The 24,774-nt window shown below is 45.1% G+C and overlaps 1 protein-coding gene across 1 annotated transcript in view; it reads left to right on the top strand.

Annotated features, from left to right (window-relative positions):
- The window catches only part of fasn (fatty acid synthase), an 88,907-nt gene that overhangs the window by 9,501 nt on the left and 54,632 nt on the right, over positions 1-24,774 (top strand). Inside the window, exons 2-13 of the mRNA XM_055654173.1 lie at positions 2,098-2,240; positions 4,783-4,935; positions 6,655-6,828; positions 8,831-9,031; positions 9,533-9,655; positions 11,680-11,795; positions 13,021-13,155; positions 14,587-15,046; positions 18,324-18,511; positions 18,605-18,794; positions 21,647-21,741; positions 23,672-23,806. Of these exons, the coding sequence (XP_055510148.1) occupies positions 2,114-2,240; positions 4,783-4,935; positions 6,655-6,828; positions 8,831-9,031; positions 9,533-9,655; positions 11,680-11,795; positions 13,021-13,155; positions 14,587-15,046; positions 18,324-18,511; positions 18,605-18,794; positions 21,647-21,741; positions 23,672-23,806 (2,097 nt within the window). The 5' untranslated portion in view covers positions 2,098-2,113. The remainder of the gene's footprint in view (positions 1-2,097; positions 2,241-4,782; positions 4,936-6,654; positions 6,829-8,830; positions 9,032-9,532; positions 9,656-11,679; positions 11,796-13,020; positions 13,156-14,586; positions 15,047-18,323; positions 18,512-18,604; positions 18,795-21,646; positions 21,742-23,671; positions 23,807-24,774) is intronic.

Raw genomic sequence — 24,774 nt, 5'->3', positions numbered from 1 at the left:
CTATTATTAAGAGCCCTATCTAGCTCTCTCTTGAAAGTATCCAAAGAACCGGCCTCCACCGCCCTCTGAAGCAGAGAATGCCACAGACTCACAACTCTCTGTGCGAAAAAGTGTTTCCTCATCTCCATTCTAAATGGCTTACCCCTTATTCTCAAACCAGTGACCCCTGGTCCTGGACTCCCCCAACATCAGGAGTATGTTTCCTGCCTCTAGCCTGTCCAAGCCCTTAATAACCTTATATGTTTCAATAAGATTCCCTCTCATCCTTCTAAACTCCAGAGTGTACAAGCCCAGCCGCTCCATTCTCTCAGCATATGGCAGTCCCGCCATCCCGGGAATTAACCTTGTAAACCTATGCTGCACTCCCTCAATAGCAATAATGTCCTTCCTCAAATTAGGGGACCAAGACTGCATACAATGCTCCAGGTGTGGTCTCACTAGGGCCCTATACAACTGCAGAAGGATCTCTGCTCCTCTACTCTTATCATGAAAGCCAATATGCCATTTGCTTTCTACACTGCCTGCTGTACCTGCATGCTTACTTTCATTGATGAACAAGGACCCCCAGATCCTGTTGTACTTCCACTTTTCCCAACTTGACGCCATTTAGATAATATCGTGCCTTCCTGTTTTTGGTACCAAAGTGGATAACCTCACATTTATCCACATGAAGAAGGGTCCAGACCCAAAATGTCACCCATCCATGTTCTCCAGAGATGCTGCCTGGCCCGCTGAGTTACTCCAGTATTTTGTGTCCCAGAGTTTGATGTTGGTTTGTTAAAGAAACTGTTGGTATCAAGGTATTATTGAGACACAGGGAGGTTCAGAGGAGCCATGCCATGAAGAGGAATAAATGTATCCAGCTTTTTCAATCCAAGGATGTTATCTTGCAGAAGGGACTGGTGCTCCATTTGTTTCATCTCAATTTCCAATGTTGCATCAGTCAGAATCAGGTGCACATATGCCAAAGAATGATTTGCAAAGCAGTTTATAAGTATGCCAAAATTCAATCTTAGATCATTAATGGACATAAAAGATAAGTTAGGTTATTTAAAGTTGGTTCAGAATCTACTAGGGGTTTAAATAGTGGGCGGCACATTGTCGCAGCGGTAAAGTTGCTGCCTTTATAGCCAGAGACCCGGATTTGATCCTAACTATGGGTGCCGTCTGTAACATTCTCCCATGAAGTGTGGGTTTTCTCCGGGTGCTCCGGTTTCCTCCGACACGCCACAGAAGTACAGGTTTGTAGGTTAATTGGCTTCAGTAAAAATTGTAAATTGTCCCTAGTGTGTAGGATAATGTTAGTGCACAGGGATTGCTGGTCGGCAAACTGCTTTGCAAATCAGTCTTTGGCACATGTGCACCTGATTCTGCCTGATGCAATGTTGGAAATTGAAAACCACTGCAGCTAAATGTTGCTGTGTACTTTGGTAGATGATTAAGAACTGACGTGTAATTCATCATTTCAGATGCTATTTTCATTCATAATTACAAATGGCAAATACAGTAAATTATACACAAACAGCGAGATTTTGAGTTTCTCAATAAATAATTTCAATCCTCTAAAGGATTGGATACACTTGAGGATATTTAGCAGTCGGGGTGTATGTTTTAATGTTATATAATCATTTTTCTTTTATGTTTAGCATATATCATTTACATTTGCAAAGATAGACGTACAAATTTAGATGTTTCAGAAACTGGTGCCCATGAATGCTTTATCCGTGATAACATCTTTTAAGGTGTATCCTGTGGTTTTGGGGGTGGGGGGGGGAAAGAGAGAAGGAAGGGGATCGAGTGGGAGGACTGGTGGAGAAGAAACAAGTGTGATGGAGGGTAAGGGGGGAAATATGTGTGTGTGTGTATGTACACACCATAGTGTATATGAGAATGAGTTAGCAGTTATCTTGAATTGGGGAATGCAATGTTCTTGCCGTTGTTCTGTGGAATGTGAAGTACAGTTCCTCATGTTCTTGCACAAGTGCCTGGTTAGGCAGAGAGCCATGCAGCATGGAAGCAGACTCTTTGGCCCAACTCTTCCATGCTGACCCAAGTGCCCCCATCTTGTTCATTCTTTCTTAATGTCTTTGGTTGCAGGTTGAGAAGAAGCAGAATGGAGGAAATAGTGATAGCAGGCATCGCCGGGAGGCTGCCGGAGTCTGACAACCTGCAGGAGTTTTGGAATAACCTCGTCAACGGCATTGACATGGTGACAGATGATGACAGGCGGTGGAAACCAGGTGGGTAATGAGGGAATGGAAACTGTGATCTTCATCCCTCTCACTCATGTGTGTAATGGCTGTTGTAGAAGATGCAGGAAGCATGTTCTCAGGGCAGACCGCTGCTGTGTAATAGACATACTAAAGCTGGAGTCACTCAGTGGGACAGGGAAGCATCTCTGGAGAGAAGGAATGGGTGAAGTTTCGGGTGGAGACCCTTCTTCTTCAGAAATGTCACCCATTCCTTCTCTCCAGGGATGCTGCCTGTCGGGCTGAGTTACTCCAGCTTTTTGTGTCTATCTTTAAACCAGCATCTGCTGTTCCTTCTTACACAGCAACTGTGTAATTCCTGGTTCAGTGCCTCTTGGTGAATTTTGTTCAACCGTGTGCTTTGGTGGGATGTTATACTCGTCCAATATTGTATTAATAATATTAAAACATAAATAAGGGAGCAGAATGTCAGAGATTAATATAAATAATGATTTTTGATGGTTGAGAAGGCTGTTTATCCTTAAGCTGCAGAATAATTTGCTTTAAAATAAAATATTGATTCTTGTTCCAGCAATTTTTGAATAATGGGTTCTGCAGTCAGAGAGGGGAAAGTTCTTGTAACAGCAGTATAAATTGTTTAGATCCACACCTTTAAATTGCAGTATAAGCCGTGAGCAGGAATAGAAACATTGAAACATAGAAAATAGGTGCAGGAGTAGGCCATTCGGCCCTTCGAGCCTGCACCGCCATTCAATATGATCATGGCTGATCATCCAACTCTGTATCCTGTACCTGCCTTCTCTCCATACCCCATGATCCCTTTAGCCACAAGGGCCACATCTAACTCACTCTTAAATATAGCCAATGAACTGGCCTCAACTACCTTCTGTGGCAGAGAGTTCCAGAGATTCACCACTCTCTGTGTGAATTTTTTTTTCCTCATCTCTGTCCTAAAAGACTTCCCCCTTATCCTTAAGCTGTGACCCCTTGTCCTGGACTTCCCTAACATCGGGAACAATCTTCCTGCATCTAGCGTGTCCAACCCCTTAAGAATTTTGTAAGTTTCTATTAGATCCCCCCTCAATCTTCTAAATTCTAGAGAGTACAAACCAAGTCTATCCAGTCTGTGTTCATATGAAATTCCTGCCATCCCAGGAATCAGTCTGGTGAACCTTCTCTGTACTCCCTCTATGGCAAGAATGGATTTCCTCAGATTAGGAGACCAAAACTGTGCACAATACTCCAGGTGTGGTCTCACCAAGCCCCTGTACAACTGCAGCAGAACCTCCCTGCTCCTATACTCAAATCCTTTCGCTATGTCCTTTCGCAAATCTTTTTGAATATATATTTATGTTCAAGAATCAAATCACAGACACATTCTGAACTGCAGCGGTGAAATATTTGTGCCTTCCCAATAATTTAAATTATAGTCTGAATGGAGCCTTAGAGGTCTCAAAATATTCCTCTATTTTGAAGAAACAATTGACTTTCTAGTTATTATAACAATGCATGTCTGTTTGGCAACTTTTGTAACACACTTTCATGCAGGCCAGCACTCTTTGGAGTTGTAAACTTTGCCAAGACTTTGAGTGCATTGTTGAAGGTGATGCCTCTTGAATGAGGCATTTAATCAATATCCAGCCAAAGGTTTCTTGACAAAGGTTCATGTAGATGCTTTAAGTTCCCACGGCCCAATTGGCAGGAGAGATGGTATATTTTAAGGACATGACTGACCAAAGTTTTAAAAGTTTTTCCACTCAGTGGTGAGTGCCTGGAATATGCTGCCTGTGGTGGTGGTGCAGAGATGATGGTGGTGCTAAGGATATGGAGGGATATCGATCTTGTGTTGGCAAATTAGATTAATTTATGTGGTGTTATGTTCGGCTTGGACATTGTGGGCCATAGGGCTTGTTCCTATGTCATACTGCTCTTGCTCTAATGTTCAATTAAAAAAAAAAAAAAATTGTTTGGCTGGAAAGGCACTAATTAAATTTTTTGTTGTCAAAATCGTCTCAAAGTACTTCATAACTATCAGAGTATTCTGAAGTGTGTAATAGCAACGGAGTTGATAATTACTATGTTTAAAACTTATTTGAACACATTTTAAATAGGCACAGCATCAAAAAATACAGGTCAAATGCAGTTGGTGTAGATTGTTGTTGGTGTAGTCAGTGGGCCTTTGGCCCATCAAGGCCATGCTGGCCTTTCTACACCAGTTCTGCACGAGCCATTCCATTCTTGGTGTACAAGAGCCAGCATGGCCGTGATGGGTATTCATTCCTTTCATTGATATGGTGGGCGAGAGGGTCAGTTTCTTTGCTGTATAACTCTGATCCCATCATTTCCATGAACAGCAATAAGTCAATGATAAGAACCCATTAAAAAATAATTGCATTGTTTGTGGGATAGACTGACGAGAGCTGTGATAACTCCCTGCATTTCGTTGAGGCATGGCATGGATTTTATTACAAGCAACTGCCAGCTGACGGGTTTAATGTCTATCCCAGCGACCTTGCCAACACTACACTGTGCAGTTATCAGCAAATGATTTTAACGTGACTTTTCTCACCAGGATTATATGGGCTCCCTCACAGAAATGGCAAACTGAAGGATATCAGCAAGTTTGATGCTTCCTTCTTTGGTGTCCACCCCAAGCAAGCGCACACCATGGACCCCCAGCTCCGGGTCCTACTGGAGACCACCTATGAGGCAATTGTAGATGGAGGTAGGTATCCCTGTAATGTTCGATGAAGAATGTCTTCGGTGGCTGCATATGTACCAGAGGAGGGAGTTGAGGCAGATACAATAACAACACTTAAACAGCACCCATCAACACACGTGGTTTGTCACTTTTATAGTGACAGTCATCAGAAACTGATCTCATCCTGTTGCTAAGCCCGAAGTAGGGCAGACAATAGGTGTAGGAGTAGGCCATTCGGCCCTTCGAGATAACACCGCCATTCACAGTGATCATGGCTGATCATCCATATTCAGTACCCCGTTCCTGCCTTCTCACCATATCCCCTGACACCACTATCTTTATGAGCTCTATCTAACTCTCTCTTGAAAGCATCCAAAGAATTGGCCTCCACTGCCTTCTGAGGCAGCGAATTCCACAGATTCACAACTCTCTGGGTGAAAACGTTTTTCCTCATCTCCTTTCACAATGGCTGACCCCTTCTTAAACTGTGGCCCCTGGTTCTGGACTCCCCCCAACATCGGGAACATCTAGAACTCGTGCTTTGCAGTGAGAGACTGATTTATACCTTGAAACCAACTTGCAGCAAGATGTAGCATTTGTCCTGTTGCGATTCCGTTGCATTACTGGCATTTATGCATTCCACACTGGTGCAATGAAAATGTTCATTTGACTTCATTCCTCAGAGCAGGAGGCTGTGGGGTGATCTTACAGATGTGTACTAAATCACAAAGTAGATGGATAGGGTGAATGCACGTTTTTTTTTTTTACCCATGGTAGGGGAATCGAGAACTAGAGGGCCTAGCTTTAAGATGCGAAGGGAAATATTTAATAGTAACCTGTGGAGCAACATTGTCACATCGGGTGGTGGGTATATGGAGTGAGCTGCCAGAGGAGGTAGTTGAGGCAGGTCCAATAGCAAGATTTCAAAGACACTAGACCAAGGGGGACCTGTTAGGTCCCGTCCCCTTAACGCGTGGATGGGCGGGGGTGGGGGGTGGGGGCTGCAGCATCCCACACACACTAACCATGTGGGGGGTGGGGGTGGGGGCTGCAGCCCCACACACACACAGGAAACTGAGGGGAGGGGTTGGGGGGGGGGCTGTGGGAGGGAGGGGTTGGGGGGGGGGGGGGGGGGAGGGGAACGGGGGAGAGAGGAGGGGGCAAATAGGGGTAGGGGGGTAGGAGGAGAGAGTAGAGGGAAGAGAGATAGAGGGGAGAGAGGAGGAGGGGTAGGGGAGAGACAAGGTGGGGAGATAGGAGGGGGAGGGGAGAGGTGGTGGTGAGCCAGGCGAGTGAGTGGGCTGCAAAAAGCGGAGATAGCCCTGGAATAGAGAGAGAGAGAGAGAGTACAGGTCCGACTCTCTGGAAACCCGGAGCGTTTTTCATCGATGGGTAGAATCCTCGGGGCTGGCTCAGCGGAGGAGGACTGTGAGTAAGATGGACAAAATTTACAACGATACAGGGTAAGGTTTTTTCTAAAATCAATATACAGCGCAGACAGGAAGTGGTCAAGATGAGACTTTTAATTATGTAGATTTGGACGGGTACATGGATAGGAAAGGTTTAAAGGGTTATGCGCAAATGGAGCTAGGTTAGATGTGGCATGAACGAGTTTGGCTGGTCTGTGTGTATGTCTGTGTGCGTATGTGTGTCTGCCTCTGTCTGTCTGTGTGCGTCTCTGCGTGTCCTTCCTTTGTTTGGAGCATGTCCAGGTGAGCTGGATTGTTTGCATCTGTCCCACAGGGATAAACCCCAGCTCACTGCGGGGGAGCAACACTGGAGTATGGATTGGAGTGAGTGGCTCTGAAGCGGCGGAAGCCTTCAGCAGAGACCCGGAGGAGCTGCTGGGGTACAGCATGACCGGGTGCCAGCACGCCATGTTTGCAAACAGGATCTCCTACTTCTTCGATTTAAAAGGTGAGGAAACTTCAAATTAAAAGTTTGATTGAATTATTTCAGGGGAAATTAAACTGTGTCTGTTGGGGGGGAATTTTGTGTTTAACCTGTACCCTTTCACGTGAGGCCCAGTTGTCCTCTTAATTATGGCTCATAGGAACAGACATTTTATAGAGCAGTGGTGAAATTCGCAAGTTAGTTTATTCAAGGCCTTAACATTACACCGTGTGAAACGCTCTGATAGAAACCAGAGTGTTTCAGAGATTCGCAGCATCCTGTCTCTTATATTCTGTGTTTCAATGGTTACTCGTGGTATTACATTCTTGAAATAATTGATCAGTTATCAATGTTTCTTTCAATCATTCATCCTTGCTCACTCTCTCTGAGTAACCTTTAACTTTCCTCTTAATTAATTTTAAAATATTCCTCTTATTTGTTTGAAAATATATATTTTCTCAGGATTAGCTTCATTGCCCTTAGCCTGATTTACAACCTGCAATGTTTATTTCAACTTTAATTATGCTGTGGGATCTGAAAATATGATAAATCTATTTATTGACTCTCCTGGCATCCTTAAGTTTCCTTCACTATGTTGGCCTCTTTTCCCACCTTGCTTCCCCAATGTATATGTTCTTGGGATAACTATTCATTTTTCTTATTTCCAGAATTTCTTCCATCATTGCTTATCATTCATTCAATTCTGTTTGATGTGCTCAGTTTTATGAGGTAGATAACTAAGGTATGAAAGGTTTCCAGCAAAGCGAACCACACTTGAGTCCAGAGTGTTTCATTGTCATATGCACCGGCAATAGAACAACGCAGTTCTTACTTGCTGCAGCATTAACAGGCCTTTAATATCCCCTTTAATATCCCACAGGTATTTAATAAGGCCTTCAAATATCTCACAGATAAATGTACTATAATAAATTAATAAATAATACCACGTAACCATAATACTGAAAAACCCAAGCACAGTCCAACCAAAGACACCATCCATAGAAGATCATGGTTGCTGAGGTTAGTGTTGAGGTTCGAGCCTGATGGTTGCTGGGAAGAAGCTGTTCCTGGACCTGTGGGTCACAGTTCCCAGGCTCCCGTACCTTCTTCCCGATGGTAGCAGTGAGATGAGAGCGTGGCCAGGGTGGTGTGGGTCTTTGATGTTGCGGGCTGCCTTTTTGAGGCAGCTCCTTCTGTGACTCCCTTTGGTAGTGGGGAGGCCAGTATCAGTGATGGAGCCCACCACTCTCTTCATTCCTGGGTATTCATGTAGCCAAACCAGACTGTGATGCAACCAATCAGTATGCGCTGTACTGTGCACATGTAGAAGTTTAATGGAGTATTCGGTGACTTATCAAATGTCCTCCATCTTCGGAGGAAGTAGTGACGTTGATGCGCTTTTTTCGTGATTGCATCAATGGGTTTGGCCCACAACAGATATGCAGGCCCTGGAGCTTGAAGTTGTTGAGTCTACACTGCCATCCTGTTGATGAAAATGGGTTTGTGGATACTCAGCTTTCCCCTCCTGAAGTCAACAATTAGCTCCTTTGTCTTGCTGACATTGAGACCACGATTATAGTTCTGGCACCATGCAATGAGATTATCGATCTCCCTGTAATCCGATGCATCATTTCCCATTAGTCATCCTCTGTTTTTATAATCTTTTCTACTGAGTTGGTTTGCTCCAGTTTCACAGTTTGAGAGAGGTGACAGGGATACATGAAAGGCAGATAAGAACAGCAGCGATTTCAAGCCATAGTTAGGGTAGACAGGCGGAACCCTTCCTCCCCGGATTGAAATGCCGTCGACTAGAGGATATAGCTTTAAGGTGAAAGGGACAAAGTTCAAAGGAGATTTGCAGGGCAAGTTTTTATTTTTATTTTTTTACTCTGCTTGGTGGGTGCCTGGAAGGTGGTGCCAGGGGTGATGAAAGAGTGGCCCGCCTGTGGCTATGTCAGGCAGTCTGTTCCCTCTTGTCCACCACACAGGAGTTCCATCAATGACTTGCTTCTCCTCTGGATGTTAGGTCCCAGCTCTTCCATCGACACTGCCTGCTCGTCCAGCCTGCTGGCGCTGGAAAACGCCTTCCAGGCAATACGCCACGGTCAGTGCGATTCCGCCATCGTTGGTGGAGTCAACCTGCTGCTGAAACCCCACACATCGGTACAGTTCATGAAGCTGGGCATGCTCAGCCCTGATGGATCCTGCAAGTCCTTCGATGCCTCGGGTAAGAAACCACCTTGTTTCTGTATGATTTTATCTTTGGGGCAAAGACATGAAATGTATGTTTAAAGCTCTTCACCAGCTCAGTATGCCATCTTGCTCAGGTTGGTCAAAGGGCCTATTTCATGCTGTACAAGTCTGTAACTATTTAAATTATTTTTGTCTATAGTATTTAATATTTACACTTGCTTTCTATACAGCAAGGGTGACCTGAGATGGCACTGTAGAAGATGCCTCACATCTTTAGATCGTTGGCTTTGAGCCAAGTGATCTTGCCACCTGCCAAGAAGGGATGACCTTCCCAACAAGCTAGTTTATTTATCTAGTTAATTGCCTTGCATTTGCCAAATCTGTTTAACATTCTGCATTATTAAGCAAACCTGGGCAACAAAGTCATTATTTTGGCAAACCACCTAATTTATTTTCACTGATTTTTTTTTTTTTTTTTTTTTTTTTTCTGAAAAGCATCCATGACAAAATGCGTGGCATTGTCTTGTATTCTCAGGTAACGGTTACTGTCGATCTGAAGCATCTGTGGTTGTTCTGTTGATGAAGAAATCAGCAGCCAAACGACTTTATGCATCGGTAGTTAATGCAGGAAGCAATACTGATGGTTACAAAGAACAAGGTATTTTTATTTTCATTCCTTTTCGTTAATTATTTCATTCCTTAAATCCTTTTCATTATATAATTTTGTTGGGGGGGGGGGGGGGGGGGGAAGAGAGAGAGAGCAAAATTTCAGGTAGGTTAAAAATGTTGTAATGAGTGCATGTGACAGCCCAGACTCCAATTCAAAGTCCGGAATTGTTAGTTTGGTTTTCATGCCTCAGTTCTACACTCAATTTAAAAACAACATTTTAAATTTAATACTTGCGACAGCAAAAGACACCATAACATTCCTGATGCAAAATAAACTGTGGTGCAGCCAGCAAAGTCTGGGTGCATTTTGTAAATAAATGTAGGCTGGTGCTGAGAAGATGATTTTCATGACAAAGCTCCTGATGCAGTAATAGAAAAATAATTCGTAATGAGTTGCAATCGTCTGAAACCTGGTCACGCTGTAACGCAACAGGTAAATGTGCATTACATAAACACGTTCAGGAAAGCCCGACTAAAATATCTCTTAATCTGTTCGAGATATCCCTCCTAGAATACTTCTTGACCCATTTTCACTGGATTGATTTCTATGTTTAACAACAGCTCATGTAACCCGCTGGTAATATATACCCTCACATGCCCATAAGCTGGTGTTCATGTGCCTTTGTTGTTGAGCTACACAATGCAAATAACCCAATGTGTCTTTAATATTGAATCTCAAAGGCCTCTGAACCATGTAGGGAATTCTATTAGACTGTCTTAGTTTCTTTCCTGGAGATGCAGAATGTTTAAACAATGAAACATTCACAGAAAATAAATAGTTTGGGCAGTTTCATTGTTTAATTTTGTGGCCCAAGTAAAATTAACTTGGGTTTGCACATAATTGGTCAGGTCTTTTATTGTTAAGTTACAGTAAAGTTGGATTTGATTCATTACAAGGATAGTCTGGTGCAACACAACTTTGGAATTAAACCGATTTACGGGTTGGGTGGATGGGTGGGGAGATATGAAGCAGGTATATCAACACTTTGTGTTTTTCTTTCTGTTTTTGTCTTTTTATTTCTTTACGTTTTTCTCTTTAGTTTTACTCACCCACTCTTCGACTACATTTATTTGCTAGTCTAGGGATTCTATTCTTACACATTTGCTTTCTCTTTCATTTTCTCTCTTGCTTTTTCTCTCTTCTATTTCATCTTAGCTAAAAATTAAAATTGAAGCTGTACAATAAATGTATTATGTCGTATGCTGCAGTTTTGTACACTGCTTCAAATAAATCTTTTTTTCTTTTCTTTTTTCTTCTTTTCTTTTTTTAAATAAATAAATAAATAGACGAGGTTACAGTAAAACTGGAAATTGGGAATGGTTTAACAAAGTCAGGGGCTACAAAAATGTACTTATTTAACCTAGGCACACTAATGTGCCTTTGCTGAATTAGGAGGGATATAAATCCTTGATAGGGGTTAGCTATTCACTGCACCCATATACACATGACAATAATAAACTAAACTAAACTAGCAATCTCAGGTTGAAATGAGGGGCGTTGAACGATCCTGCTGAGTTCCCAGTCTGAGAAGGGTCTTGACCCAAAATGTCGCCTATTCATTTCCCCCAGAGATGGTGCCTGACCCGCTGAGTTACTCCAGCCCATTCTGTCTATCAGAGTCCATTAAATGTCTAAATGTTTGTCTGCTTCGATCTAACATCATTTGCGAGAGGCAGCGGATGAGCCAGTGTGACCAGCCACTGTGCGTCTGGCCAGCTCCATGTGAGGACAGTGAGGGGCAGCGTTTGGTCCCATCGGTTCCGTGTCATGGTGGGGCAGCCTTTACATCCCGCTTTCTTCAGCTAAGATTCACCTGGGATTTTGTTATTATTCAGCAGAGAAGTTCGGGAGGCAATCGTTACAAGCCACGGCACACAGGTGTGCGTTCTATTTATAGGGCATGTTGTTGAGCGTTGAGTTGACGAGACCTGGTACAGACCGTGAGGCATTCACCCACAATAACACCTTGTTGTCGACCGGTTTAACCCTGTTCCTATGGTTTCCACCTCCAGGTATCACATTCCCCTCGGGAGAAATGCAGCAGAGGTTAATGAACGCGGTGTACGAGGAAGCGGGCATCTCTCCAGCTGCCGTGGAGTACCTCGAGGCACATGGCACGGGAACCAAGGTCTGTCAGTGCGCTGTCTGCTCCACGCCGCACCACACCACACCGCACCACACCACACCCCACACCGCACCACACCATGCAGCAAATGTCTCCTTGGCTCCTGCATATGCAAGCAATATTCAAAGTGACACTGTTTCTCATGCAATTTGCACAGGTTTCTGGAGGCCCCGCCTGGGGTAAGGTTGGATAGGTTATGGAACAATGCCATGCCTGAGGAATGTTTCAGTTGAACCTAAAGCATTTCAGACAATGGCAGGGCATGCGTAGCAAATATAGTAAAACGGAGATGCGTCTAAATGCAACGGCAGCAAAGGCTCCAGGAGTGACCAGAGAAGCGTCTGCCTCAGTGGATGCTGGATAGCCACACTCCACTACTTGCAGGCATTGTAAGAAGCCAATTTCCTAGGTGTACCATCACTTAAGACTGTACAGCATGGACGCAGGACCTTTGGCCCACTTGTCCATGCTGTTCCAAGTTGGCCCATTGCCCTTCAAATCCTTCCTGTCCGAATGTCTTTTAAAAGTTGTAATTGTATCTGCTCCTACAGCTTCCTCTGGCAGCTCATTCCTGGCATGGACTACCCAACCTTCCCCTGTAACGCAAGCCCAAGTTACATTCTGGTGAATCTCTTCTGTACCCTTTCCAACTGAGTGACATCCTTCCTGTGAACTCTATGGAAGGCGGACTAATAAAGGAAGGCAGAAGATATACCAATATTGATGGTTGATCATCCAATGTTATGCACACATGCAGAACAGAAACGGGCCCTTCAGTCCAACTTGCTTACCCCGACTTGCATGCCCCATCTACACTGGTCCCGCCTGCGTTTAGCCAAGATCCCTCTAACCTATCCAATCCATGTACATGTCCCAATGTTTTTTAAATGCTGTGATTGTACCTGCCTCAACTATCTCCACTGGCAGCTCGGTCCATATACCTACTACCCTTAATATAAAAAAAGTTGCTCCTTGGGTTCCGATCAAATCTTTCGCCCCTCACCATAAACCTATGTCCTCTGATTCTTGATTCCCCCACTCTGGGTAAAAGACTTTGTGCATTCTGCCCATCTATTGCCCTTCATGATTTTATACGCCTCTATGAGATCATCCCACATCCTCTTGTGCTCCAAGGAATAAAGTTCTAGCCTGCCCAACCTTTCTCTATAGCTCACTCTCGAATCCTGGCAATGTTGTAGTGAATCCTCTCTGCATGTTGTGTGTACAGGTCGGAGACCCGCAGGAACTGAACGGAATTGCGAATGTCTTCTGTCAATTTGACCGCAAGCCTTTGCTGCTGGGATCAACAAAGTCCAACATGGGCCACCCGGAGCCTGCATCGGGATTAGCCGCGTTAGCAAAGGCAAGTGTCTGGTCTTCTCTCTTTGCAGTGTTTGTGATGGGGGAATTGGGTTTATGATGCTAAAACGTGCGGTAAATGAGAACTTTAGGTTAGAGATACAGCCCGGGAACAGGCCCATCGCCCCCACTGCGTCTGCACCGACCAGCGATCCCCGCACACTAACACTATCCTCCACACACACACACACACTAGACAATTTACACTTATACCAAGCTAATTAACCTACAAACCTGTACGTCTTTGGAGTGTGGGAGGAAACCGAAGATCTCGGAGAAAACCTACACGGGTCACGGGGAGAAGGTACAAACTCTGTGTGTATATATAGCACTCCGGATCACCGGCGCTGTAAGGCAGCAACTCTGCCACACAACTTGTAGAATGTCATGGGCTGTCTGGACAAGCAGTGCTTTATGTGATGGTACGCACTTGTAATGCGACATGTTTGTTTACTAAACATGCTTAGCTATTGGATAGCATAAGAAACATGCTGGAGATACTCAGCGGGTGAGGCAGCATCTATGGAGAGAAGGAATAAGCCTACCATCTCCGCCTCTTCCTTTCATTTTCCACCCCGCTCCCCCTACACCCCGACATCAGTCTAAAGAAGGGACTCGATCCGAAACGTCGCCTTTTCCTTCTCCCCATAGATGCTGCCTCACCCGCTGAGTTTCTCCAGCATTTTTTGTCTACCTGCGATTTTTCCAGCATCTGCAATTGTTTCTTAAATGGACAGCATTAGGGAATGATTTTAAACATTTAATTATTTAGACTTTATTTAGAGTTTGGTTATATTTCAAGTTAAAGTGTTTCCATCATTGAGTGTATTGATGGTAAAATTTTGTTGAGAAATGGAGCTTAAATTTTAATTGAGATTTGATTGAAAGTGCAGCATCGAAACAGGCCCTTCAGCCCACTGAGTCCATGTTGTCCATGAATCACCAGTTCGTACTAGTTCTACATTATCCCACTTCTCATCCACTCTCTGCACACTAGGGGGCAGTTTACAGAGCCAATTAACCTACAAACCCGCACATCTCTGGGATGTGGTAGGAAACCAGAGCACCCGGAGGAAACCCACGTGGTCCCAGAGTGCACCCGAGGACGGGATTGAACCTGGGTCTCTGGTGCTGTGAGGCAGTGGCTCTGCCCACTGTGCCACTGTGCTGCCCTTATGGGTGGCATGGACCATACTATAGCGCAGCATGTGGAAAATCAGAGCGTTTAAAAAAAGTTGGTTTGTATGGATGAGCAGTGCCTTATTTTATGAGATATCTTTGAGGTCGCTCTTAAATTTTTAATCTCTCACTGTAAGATTGTGCCCTCTAGTTTTAGAATCCTCTACCCTGGGTGAAAAGATGGACCATTCCCACTGAACCACTTTGCAGACTCTTAGATGCTGAGGTTAATTTTAATTTTCCATTCTTCCGACAGGTTGTGCTCTCTCTGGAGCATGGTTTATGGGCTCCCAACATTCACTACAAAACTCCCAACCCCGACGTCCCTGCTCTGCAGAATGGGTGCATCCGCGTCGTGACCGAACCCATCCCCGTGACCGGCGGAATCGTGGGCATGAATTCCTTTGGGTTTGGCGGTTCCAACGTCCACGTCATCTTGCGTCCCAATGCGAAGAGAGCCCGCCCTCCGGTTCCCTTGGCCCTGCCGCGCTTGGCGCAAGCCTGCGGCCGCTCGCCTGAAGCGGTGGAAGCTCTGCTTGACCAGACCCGGCGGCACGGCCACGACGTCAACTTGCTGAGTATGATCAACGATATCTCCACCATGCCGCCCGCCGCAATGCCTTACAGAGGTTACAGGCTGGTGGGCACTGAGAGTGATGTCAAAGAGGTCCAGCAAGTCCAGTCTGCTGGACGGCCAGTGTGGTACATCTGCTCAGGTGGGTGCCTTTAAAACTCCAGAGAATAAAGTCGACACTGATGATCACAGTACTGACATTGATAAGGATCACCAGCACATTCCACAAAGTGTAGGTTTCATACAATCACTCAGTGCAGCCGCTGGACCTTCGCCCCAACTCGTGCTGGCCCACCAAGGCACCCCCATCTACGCTAGTCCCACCTGCTGTGTTTGGCCCATATCCTTCTAAGCCTTTCCTGTCCATGTACATGGATAAGGATTTAATAAAAATAATTAAAAAAAAAATTTTTTAGAAGCATTTGTACAAGAATAAAACATTCGGCATGTAAAATTATACAATTATTGTACCGCTTCAATTTTAACCTTTTAACCTAAAAATGACAGAAAGAACAAGAGGGAAAAAGTGAAAAGATAAGACCCCTAGACTACCAAAGTAGTGTGGCCAAAGTGTGAATAAAGATATAAGAGAGAAAAAGAAAAAGGAAAAAAAGAAAAAAGGAAAAAAGTGAAGATATACCTGCCCCTCGTCCCACCCCCCCCCCCCCGCCCGCCCTCCTCACCCAACCCAGAATCAGATTTACATCCGAAATTGTGTTGCACCGTACTATCCTTATAAGAATTCGGTAAAATTGCTCTGGTTTTTCTGCCAAGACAAGCCTAATATTTTCCAAATGTAGTGTCTCGGACATGTTTGTAATCCACATCTTCACAGTAGGGACTGATGTGTGTTTCCAAAATTTAAGTATTAGTTTTTTCACCGTTATCAGGCCATAGTTATGGAAACGTCTTTGAAATAATGTTGGCTCAGAACAGGCTTCTGACGTACCTAGAGTAATCAATTCTGTGTTGGGATCCAATTTTATTTTAAGTATTTTAGAAAAAATGTCAAAAATTCCCCTCCAGAAATTATGTAACTTTATACAGGAGGCAAAAGAGTGGGTTATGGTTGCTTCCTGAAGGAGCGACAGGGACAATCTAGAGACAGCCATCAAGGCTGTGCTACCTGCCGATCACCAACCCCTCACACTCACCCCCTACGACGTGTACGTGGCACTGAGTAGGACTAATGCACGTAAGGCTGCTGGCCCTGACGGCATCCCCGGGCGCGTGCTCAGTGCCTGTGCTGCGCAGCTGACAGACGTCTGGACTGACATCTTCAACCTGTCACTTGCCCAAGCAGTTGTCCCCACTTGCCTTAAAGCCACCTCCATCGTGCCAGTGCCAAAACACTCCACTGCGGCAAGCCTCAACGACTTCCGCCCAGTTGCACTTACCCCCATCATCACCAAGTGCTTCGAGAGGCTGGTCCTGGCACACCTCAAAAGCTGCCTACCCCCCACACTGGATCCCTATCAGTTTGCCTACCACAAGAACAGGAGTACGGAGGATGCCATCTCAACGGCACTTCACTCCGCCCTCTCCCACCTTGACAACAGAGACACTTATGTAAGAATGCTGTTCATCGATTACAGCTCAGCATTCAACACCATTATACCATCAAAACTGATCACCAAACTCGGTAACCTGGGCATCGACCCCTCCCTCTGCAACTGGATACTGGACTTTCTAACCAACAGACCCCAGTCTGTGAGGTTAGACAAGCACACCTCTTCAACCCTCACCCTGAACACCGGCGTTCCTCAGGGCTGTGTGCTGAGCCCCCTCCTCTACTCCCTCTTCACCTATGACTGCACACCTGTACATGGTACTAACACCATCATTAAGTATGCAGATGATACAACGGTGATTGGCCTCATCAGCAACAACGATGAGCTGGCCTACAGGGAGGAGGTCCAGCACTTAGCAGCATGGTGCGCTGACAACAACCTGGCCCTTAACTCCAAGAAGACCAAGGAGCTCATTGTAGACTTCAGGAAGTCCAGAGGCGGCACGCACACCCCCATCCACATTAACGGGACGGAGGTGGAACGTGTTTCTAGCTTCAGGTTCCTGGGAGTCAACATCTCCGATGACCTCTCTTGGACCCACAATACCTCTACTCTGATCAAGAAGGCTCATCAGCGTCTCTTCTTCCTGAGGAGACTGAAGAAGGTCCATCTGTCTCCTCAGATCCTGGTGAACTTCTACCGCTGCACCATCGAGAGCATCCTTACCAACTGCATCACAGTATGGTATGGCAACTGCTCTGTCTCCGACCGGAAGGCATTGCAGAGGGTGGTGAAAATTGCCCAACGCATCACCGGTTCCACGCTCCCCTCCATTGAGTCTGTCCAAAGCAAGCGCTGTCTGCGGAGGGCGCTCAGCATCGCCAAGGACTGCTCTCACCCCAACCATGGACTGTTTACCCTCCTACCCTCCTACCATTCTTTCCGGCGGCTGGTACCTCGGTGACTGCCAATCCCCAGGTCGAGGAACAGCTTCTTTCCGGCGGCTGTCCCTCTACTCAACAACGTACCTCGGGGACTGCCAAACTGCCCACCCCCCCCCCCGGACACTTATTATTTTTTTTTAATTCAAATCGTTTGCTATGTCGCTCTTCAAGGGAGATGCTAAATGCATTTCGTTGTCTCTGTACTGTACACTGACAATGACAATTAAAATTGAATCTGAATCTGAATCTGAATCTTCCTGGATAGGGATCTTTACTGGGTTCTATTCTACTGACTATTCTTTGATTAGTGAAACCTTTTACCTCAACCTTCACCTCCCCAGACCCTCTCCCAGATTCGACCAGAATCTAGCGTGATAATGTAACATGAGGGAAATAGATGAGGTGAATGCAGTGTCTTTTCCCCAGAATAGGGAAATCCAGAACCAGAGGACATAGATTGAAGCCTAGGGGGGAGCGATTAAATAGGAACTCGAGGGGAAATGTTTGCACAGAGGGTGGTGGAAGTATGGAACTAAGCTGCCAGAGGAGGTGGTTGAGGCAGGTACTATAACAACATTTAAAAGACATTTGGACAGGTACATTAATGGATTTGGACTAAACAGACAAATGGGACTAGATTGGATGGGGATCTTGGTTGGAACGGGCCAGTGGGCCGAAGGGCCTGTCTCCATACTGTATAATTTCTGAACTTTAAAGTAATGGAGGCAAGTACAAGGATAACATTTTTTAAAAGCATTTGTATGGGTACATGGATGGGGAAGGTTTAGAAGGATATTGGGCAAACATGGATAAATGAGACTAGCTTAGATGGGACAGTATGGATGAATTGGGCCAAAGGGCCTGATCCATGCTGTATGAGCTTATAACTTTAATAAGGAACCATAAAGGATCGCATTTCACATGTGCCGATTACTGCTGGCTGATGATTCTACTGTTCCCTCAGGTATGGGAGCTCAGTGGATTGGCATGGGTCGCACCCTTATGAAACTGGATATATTCCGTGAATCCATTCTCCGTTCCGACAAAGCACTGGAAAAGACGGGATTGAAAGTGTCCGAACTCCTCATGAACACAGACGAGAAAACGTTTGATGACACGGTGCACGCCTTTGTAGCCCTCACCGCCATTCAAGTAAGGAACTCTCTAATGGTCTGAAGGAAGCAAGCCTTCAAAACAAAACAAAATCACTAGGTTGGCTTCACGTTCTCATGGTTTTATCTGCAGGTGGCTCAGATCGACATGTTGAACGCTATGGGTCTACGACCAGATGGTATTGTCGGGCACTCTGTGGGTGAGCTGGCCTGTGGGTATGCTGATGAATCACTGACACATGAAGAAGCCCTATTAGCTGCGTATTGGAGAGGGCGATGTATCAAGGAAGCCAAGCTACCCCCAGGGGCCATGGCTGCTGTTGGTGAGTGACTGATTGCACCACAAAGCTGTTTAAAATCTGTACAAGTTTATCCACACTGAAGGTGGAGATCAGGAGCGTCTCTTGTTTGATTTAGTTTATTACCGTCATGTGTACCGAGGTACAGTGAAAAGTTTTCTGTTGCGTGCCATAGCGGAAAGACTATACATGATTAGAATCAAGTCATCCACAGTGTACAGATGCAGGATAAAGGGAATGACATTTAGTCCAACATAAAGTCCAGTCCAGTCCGATTAAAGATGGTCTGAGGGTCTCCAATGAGGTAGATGGGAGGTCAGGACCGCTCTCTAGTTGGTGATAGGGGGGTTCAGTTGCCTGATAACAGCTGGGAAGAAACTGTCCCTGAATCTGGAGGTGTGCATTTTCATGCTTCTGTGCCTCTTGCCTGATGGGAGTGGGGAGAAGAGGGAGTGGCCGGGATGAGACTCGTCCTTGATTATGCGGCTGGCCTTGCTGAGGCAGTGTGAAGCATAGATGGAACAGCCATGGTCCAGTCACTGATCTTGGCTGGGGATTGGCACAGGAGGCTTTGTATTCCATCAAACAGAGAAGTGCCTGTAAGCAGTTTGGTCCTGAGTATTGTCCAGTGGACACCAAGGAGCAGAGGAATCGGAGATGTTGGTTTAAGGTTAGATGAGATTTGCTATGACTCCTATTAATGTTAAACGCCTCCTGTTACTATTGTTAAGGCAATCTCAGTGACTGCGTGGCCAAAGCACAAGGTGCTGGAGCAACTTAGTGGGTCAGGCAGTATCTGTGGAGGAAATGTACAGACAACATTTTGAGTTGGGACCCTTCAGACTTGAGTTTGAAGAAGGTTCCCAACCTGAAGCATTGACTGTCCACAGGTGTTGCCTGAGTTACTCCAGCGCTTTGTGTTTTTCTCAAGACCCCAGCATCTGCAGTTCCTTGTGTTGACTGTGTGGGTAAACCTCAGTGATATAGTTGTATCGACCAGCGGGCAACAGTGGCCTGGAGAGGGGTGTGAGAGGGACTCTGAGTGGTATAGTGATTCCAGTGTGATTTTATAAAAAAGATATCCCGCACTGTTCCTCCTCTCGGCTGCTCGCACAAGAGTGAACATCGAACACAAGAACAGGCCCTTCAGCCCACAATGTCGGTGCTGAACATGATGCCAAGACCATCTGCACATAACCCATATCCCTCCACTCCTTGCATATCCAAATGTATCTGCCTCGACCACCACGCCCAGCAAGTGTGATCCAGGCACCCACCACTTAACTGCTCAGAGCATAAATTAAATTATTACTTTAGACAGTAGACGATAGACAGACTATAGGTGCAGGAGTAGGCCATTCAGCTCTTTCTTCCCAATAACCCTTTCTGGCTTAAGCCCTCCCTTCACCATCTCCAGTTTAAATTCCATTGGGAATATTTTGGACCAAGGACCAAGAAACCAAGAACCTTCGAGCCAGCACCGCCATTCAATGTGATCATGGCTGATCATCCCCAATCAGTACCCCGTTCCTGCCTTTTCCCCATATCCCCTGACTGTGCTATTTTTAAGAGCCCTATCTAGCTCTCTCTTGAAAGCATCCAGAGAACCTGCCTCCACTGCCCTCTGAGGCAGAGTCACCACTCTCTGTGAGAAAAAGTGTTTCCTCGTCTACGTTCTAAATGGCTTACTCCTTATTCTTAAACTTTAAATGGGGTGACTGTGTCAGCTTTGAGGTGAGTTTAATCTGGATGGGATCATTCCCTTATCTCTGTCCATCAGTGGTTGTCGATACTGGACCTCCCTGGTGGGACTGATGTGTTCATTAGTGCTATCTGATACGGGCACAAGCAAAATTGCGCAAAGCAGATTTAGTACCTCGAAGGAACTATACAAGGATAGGTTCCCAGTGGGAATATGCCTTGATCAGGGGATACTGCAACAACAGCTGCAAGGTCAATGGCTCCATTTACTGCCAAGGCTGGCTCTTGCTCAATTCCTATTGACAGTGGTCCAGTCACAATTGCAACCTAGGCTGAATGTGTAGGGATTACTAAAGGGTTCACAGTATTTGATGATTTAATTGACCGCGTGCTGTTTTTGACAAACATTTGGTCATGGATGACTCTTGACTCTAATTAAATAAAGCCCAAAGTGGGACAACTGGTCATCATTTAACAGAAATTAAATGATTGTAAATCACATCGGAAATGCCCCATCTTATTGTAAATTAACAAAGTCAGACCTCACAGCGCCAGAGACCCAGGTTTGACCCTGACATCGGGTGCTGCCTGTGGATTTTAGACGTTTTCCCTGTGACAGTGTGGGTTCCGCATTGCAAAGCTGTGCAGGTTTGCAGGTTAATTGGCCTCCGTAAACAGCCCCCTAAACAGTGTGCAGGGAGTGGATGTGAAAGTGGAATAACATAGAACTAGTGTGAACGGGTGATCGATGGTGTGACATCTGTATCTCTACAATAACTAAGGTGTAAGACGTGAGAGATACAGGACAGACACCGGTCCCTCAGCCCACCGAGTCCACGTCGACCAGCAATCGCCCCATACACGAGCACTATCCGATACACTAGGGACAATTTACTTTTTTTGCTTTTAACCGAAGCCACTTAACGTATATGCCTATGGAGTGTGGGAGGAAACCGGAGCACCTAGAGAAAACCCACGCAGTCACAGGGAGAAGGTACAACGCTGTACAGACAGTAACAGTAGTCGGAATCTAACCGGGTCTCTGGCGCCGTTAGGCAGCAGCTCTAGCACTGCGCCACGGTGCTGCCCTAAAGGGCCGTAAACTTGTGTTAGGGATGTGGGGGTTTTTTTGTTTTGTTTTTTAAACGTCACTGCAAAGTTTTGTTGTGTGACAGGATTAACATGGGAGGAGTGCAAGGCGCAGTGTCCTGAAGGAGTAGTTCCTGCCTGTCACAATGCCGAAGATACAGTCACCATCTCTGGGCCACAGGTAGGAAACGAGACAAGACCCCGCAACAACCTAGAAATGTCCTGTGCACATGTGTCGGGCTCAATCAATCTCTGGATTTGGCTCAAATGTCAAGTTGAGGGAGCAGTGTAAAATAACATCGTTAGGTTTGCATTAAATATTAAAGCAAAACAAAAACTAAGGAACTTTGGAAAATTGTCTTATTTGTAATGGGAGCAAAAATGGCCCCTTGTTCTGGTAAATTGATGTTGATCTTCAATACTGACTGGTTTTAAATTAGATTGATCAAACTGCTTAAGCAAATATTTGGGCAAGAATTAAAATATGCAAATGACGAGATTCCATGGATGAATAAATGCACGAAAAGTTAATTATTTTAATGCAGGTGCTGGTTTATACCAAAGATAGACACATTGCTGGAGTAACTCAGCGGGTCAGGCAGCATCTCTGAAGAAAATGGCTGGATGACTTTTTGGGTCATGACCCTTCTTCAGACTATACAAATGTCAACCATTCTTTTTCTCCAGGGATGCTGCATAACCCGCTGTTACTCCGGACTTTGTGTCTATCTTAATGTTTTTAATGAGTTGTCTGATTTAATCATATAAAAGTTATAATAAAGCGAGAATGTGGAGAACATTCTACACAATTATTTGTGACTAGACTAAGTGGGACCTGTTGGGTCCCAGCTTCACACGGGAGGGCTGGTCCTCCAATGCAATATTCCACCTCTTCACCAATTCCAATATTGCTGGCCAGTGGGGAGGGGGGAGCTTTCTGGAGTGCTAGCATGGTGTTGCGGGCTGAAGGGATTGGTTTCCAGAGGGTAAGTATGGATATTGTGGGATGAATGGATTATTGGGCTGGCAGCTACACACACACACACACACACACACACACACACACACACACACACACACACACACACACACACACACACACACACACACACACACACACACACACACAGTGCCACACCCACAGTGCCACACCCACACTGAGTCACGTCCAGGCATCCGGGGTTTTATAGTCCTGCCTCCCACCCGGAAGGGGCGTTACCTTCATTGCAGTGATTGACAGGCGAGAGGATCTCCAGGTTTTTTTTAAACACTCATAACTTTTTTATTTTTCATCGATGGGAAAAATTCTTGGGGCCTGCTCAGCAGAGGACTGTGAGTAAGATGGCCAAATTTTTATAGCGATATATGGTAGTGTTTTTTCTAAAATCAATATACAGCGCAGGCAGGAAGTGGTCAAGATGACATTAATTATATAGATGGTGCCATTTTAGAAACTTGCTACAGATTGAGGAGCATCGCTCTTTCCATGAAATCACTTTGTTTTGCACGTTTCAGTTCAGTTCTAATCTAAATACTTTCCTGAAGAGTTTGATCAATCTCATGTAAATTTAGTTGGTTCTGAAGATCCGGTTATATTTACATAGACAAGGGCACATGTTGCCCCTATTAAAAATCAATATATTTTCAGTCAAATTCTTGAGAGATTAAATGGGCTCAAAAAGCAGGAGCAACTCAGTGGGTCGGACTACTTCTATGTAGAAAAGGGATAGGTAACACTTCGGGTCGAGAGACTTCTTCAGTCTGAAGAAGGGTCTCAACCCAAAACGTCACCTATTCCTTTTCTCCAGAGATGCTGTCTGACCAACTGAGTTGCTCCTGCTTTTTGAGCCCATTTAATCTCTCAAGAATTTGACTGAAAATATATTGATTTTTAATAGGGGCAACAGTCTTTCTTTGGTTTAAACCAGCATCGGCAGTTCCTTCTTAGAAATTAAATGGAGATTGCTATCAATTTATTCCTGGTCAAAAGTGTAAGTTAAAAATAAAATTGGCAAAATATTTGAAAAGCGAGAATATGAAATGAATGTTATTGATGCTAGGATGTGTATAGAGGTGAAGGTCCTAACTTGTGATCATTGTTCCCATGTCAGGAAGCTGTCAGTAAGTTTGTGGCTACGTTGAAGGTGGAAGGAGTCTTCGCCAAAGAGGTTCGGAGCGCAGGAGTTGCTTTCCATTCTTACTACATGGCTTCCATTGCACCGACTCTTCTTAATGCTCTGCAGCAGGTATGGGCAGTATCTTGTAAGCTAAATCTCTGAGGGTTTTTCCTCAAGAGTTGAATGCTATGCAGTAAGTGGTGGACAGACTTGGATGATCAGCCATGATCATATTGAATGGCGGTGCAGGCTCAAAAGGGCCGAATGGCCTACTCCTGCACCTATTTTCTATGTATCTATGACTCCAGGAAACCCTTGAATTCCATGCAAGACGGTACGGTATGCGTTGGCATGTTGGATCGGGGGAGCAGAATGAATAGAGGAGTATGTGTCAATATTGGCGTATAAATCCATGGTTGTTATTTCCTTTAGGTTTGGGTTAGAGCCAGAATCGGTGACGATGAACTAAACAGAGTTGAAAAGAGTCGAGGAGCTACAATAATTGTTAATAAAACAATGTTGTTTTTCAATCAGATGATTTAAGATGTAGAAACAAGAATGCAGTGGAGCGACGGTAGACTTGCCAGAGTGCCAGAGACCTGGGTTCGATCCTGATTACGGGTGCTGTGTGTATCTTCATCAGTGATAGGAGTAGAATTAGGCCATTCGGCCCATCACGTCTATTCGCATTTCAATCATGGCCAATGCCATTTGTTCGCCCTGTGACCTCCATGGGTTTTCTCGGGATTCTCCCATTTCCTTCCACATTCCAAAGACATACAGGTTTGTAGGTTAATTGGCTTCAGTAAAAATTGTAAATATTTTCTAGCATGTAGGATGGATCTAGTGGACAGGGTGATCGCTGATCAGTGTGGATTCGTTGGGCCGAAGGGCCTGTTTCAGCGCTGCATCTCGTGAAAACGTGAAAAGAAACCACAGATACCAGTTTAAAAAAAAAAAAACACACAGTGCTGGAGTAACTCATAGGGTTTGGCAATATCTCTGGAGAACATGCATAGGTGAAGTTTCTGGTTGGGACCCTTCTTCAGACATCTGCTGTCTGAGCCACAGAGGTACTCTAGCACTTTGTGTTTATC

The sequence above is a fragment of the Leucoraja erinacea genome, chromosome 23, assembly GCF_028641065.1.
Source record: "Leucoraja erinacea ecotype New England chromosome 23, Leri_hhj_1, whole genome shotgun sequence".
Lineage (NCBI taxonomy): Eukaryota > Metazoa > Chordata > Chondrichthyes > Rajiformes > Rajidae > Leucoraja > Leucoraja erinaceus.
Note: the sequence above shows the minus strand (reverse complement) of the source record. Positions and strands in the feature narration are given on the sequence as shown.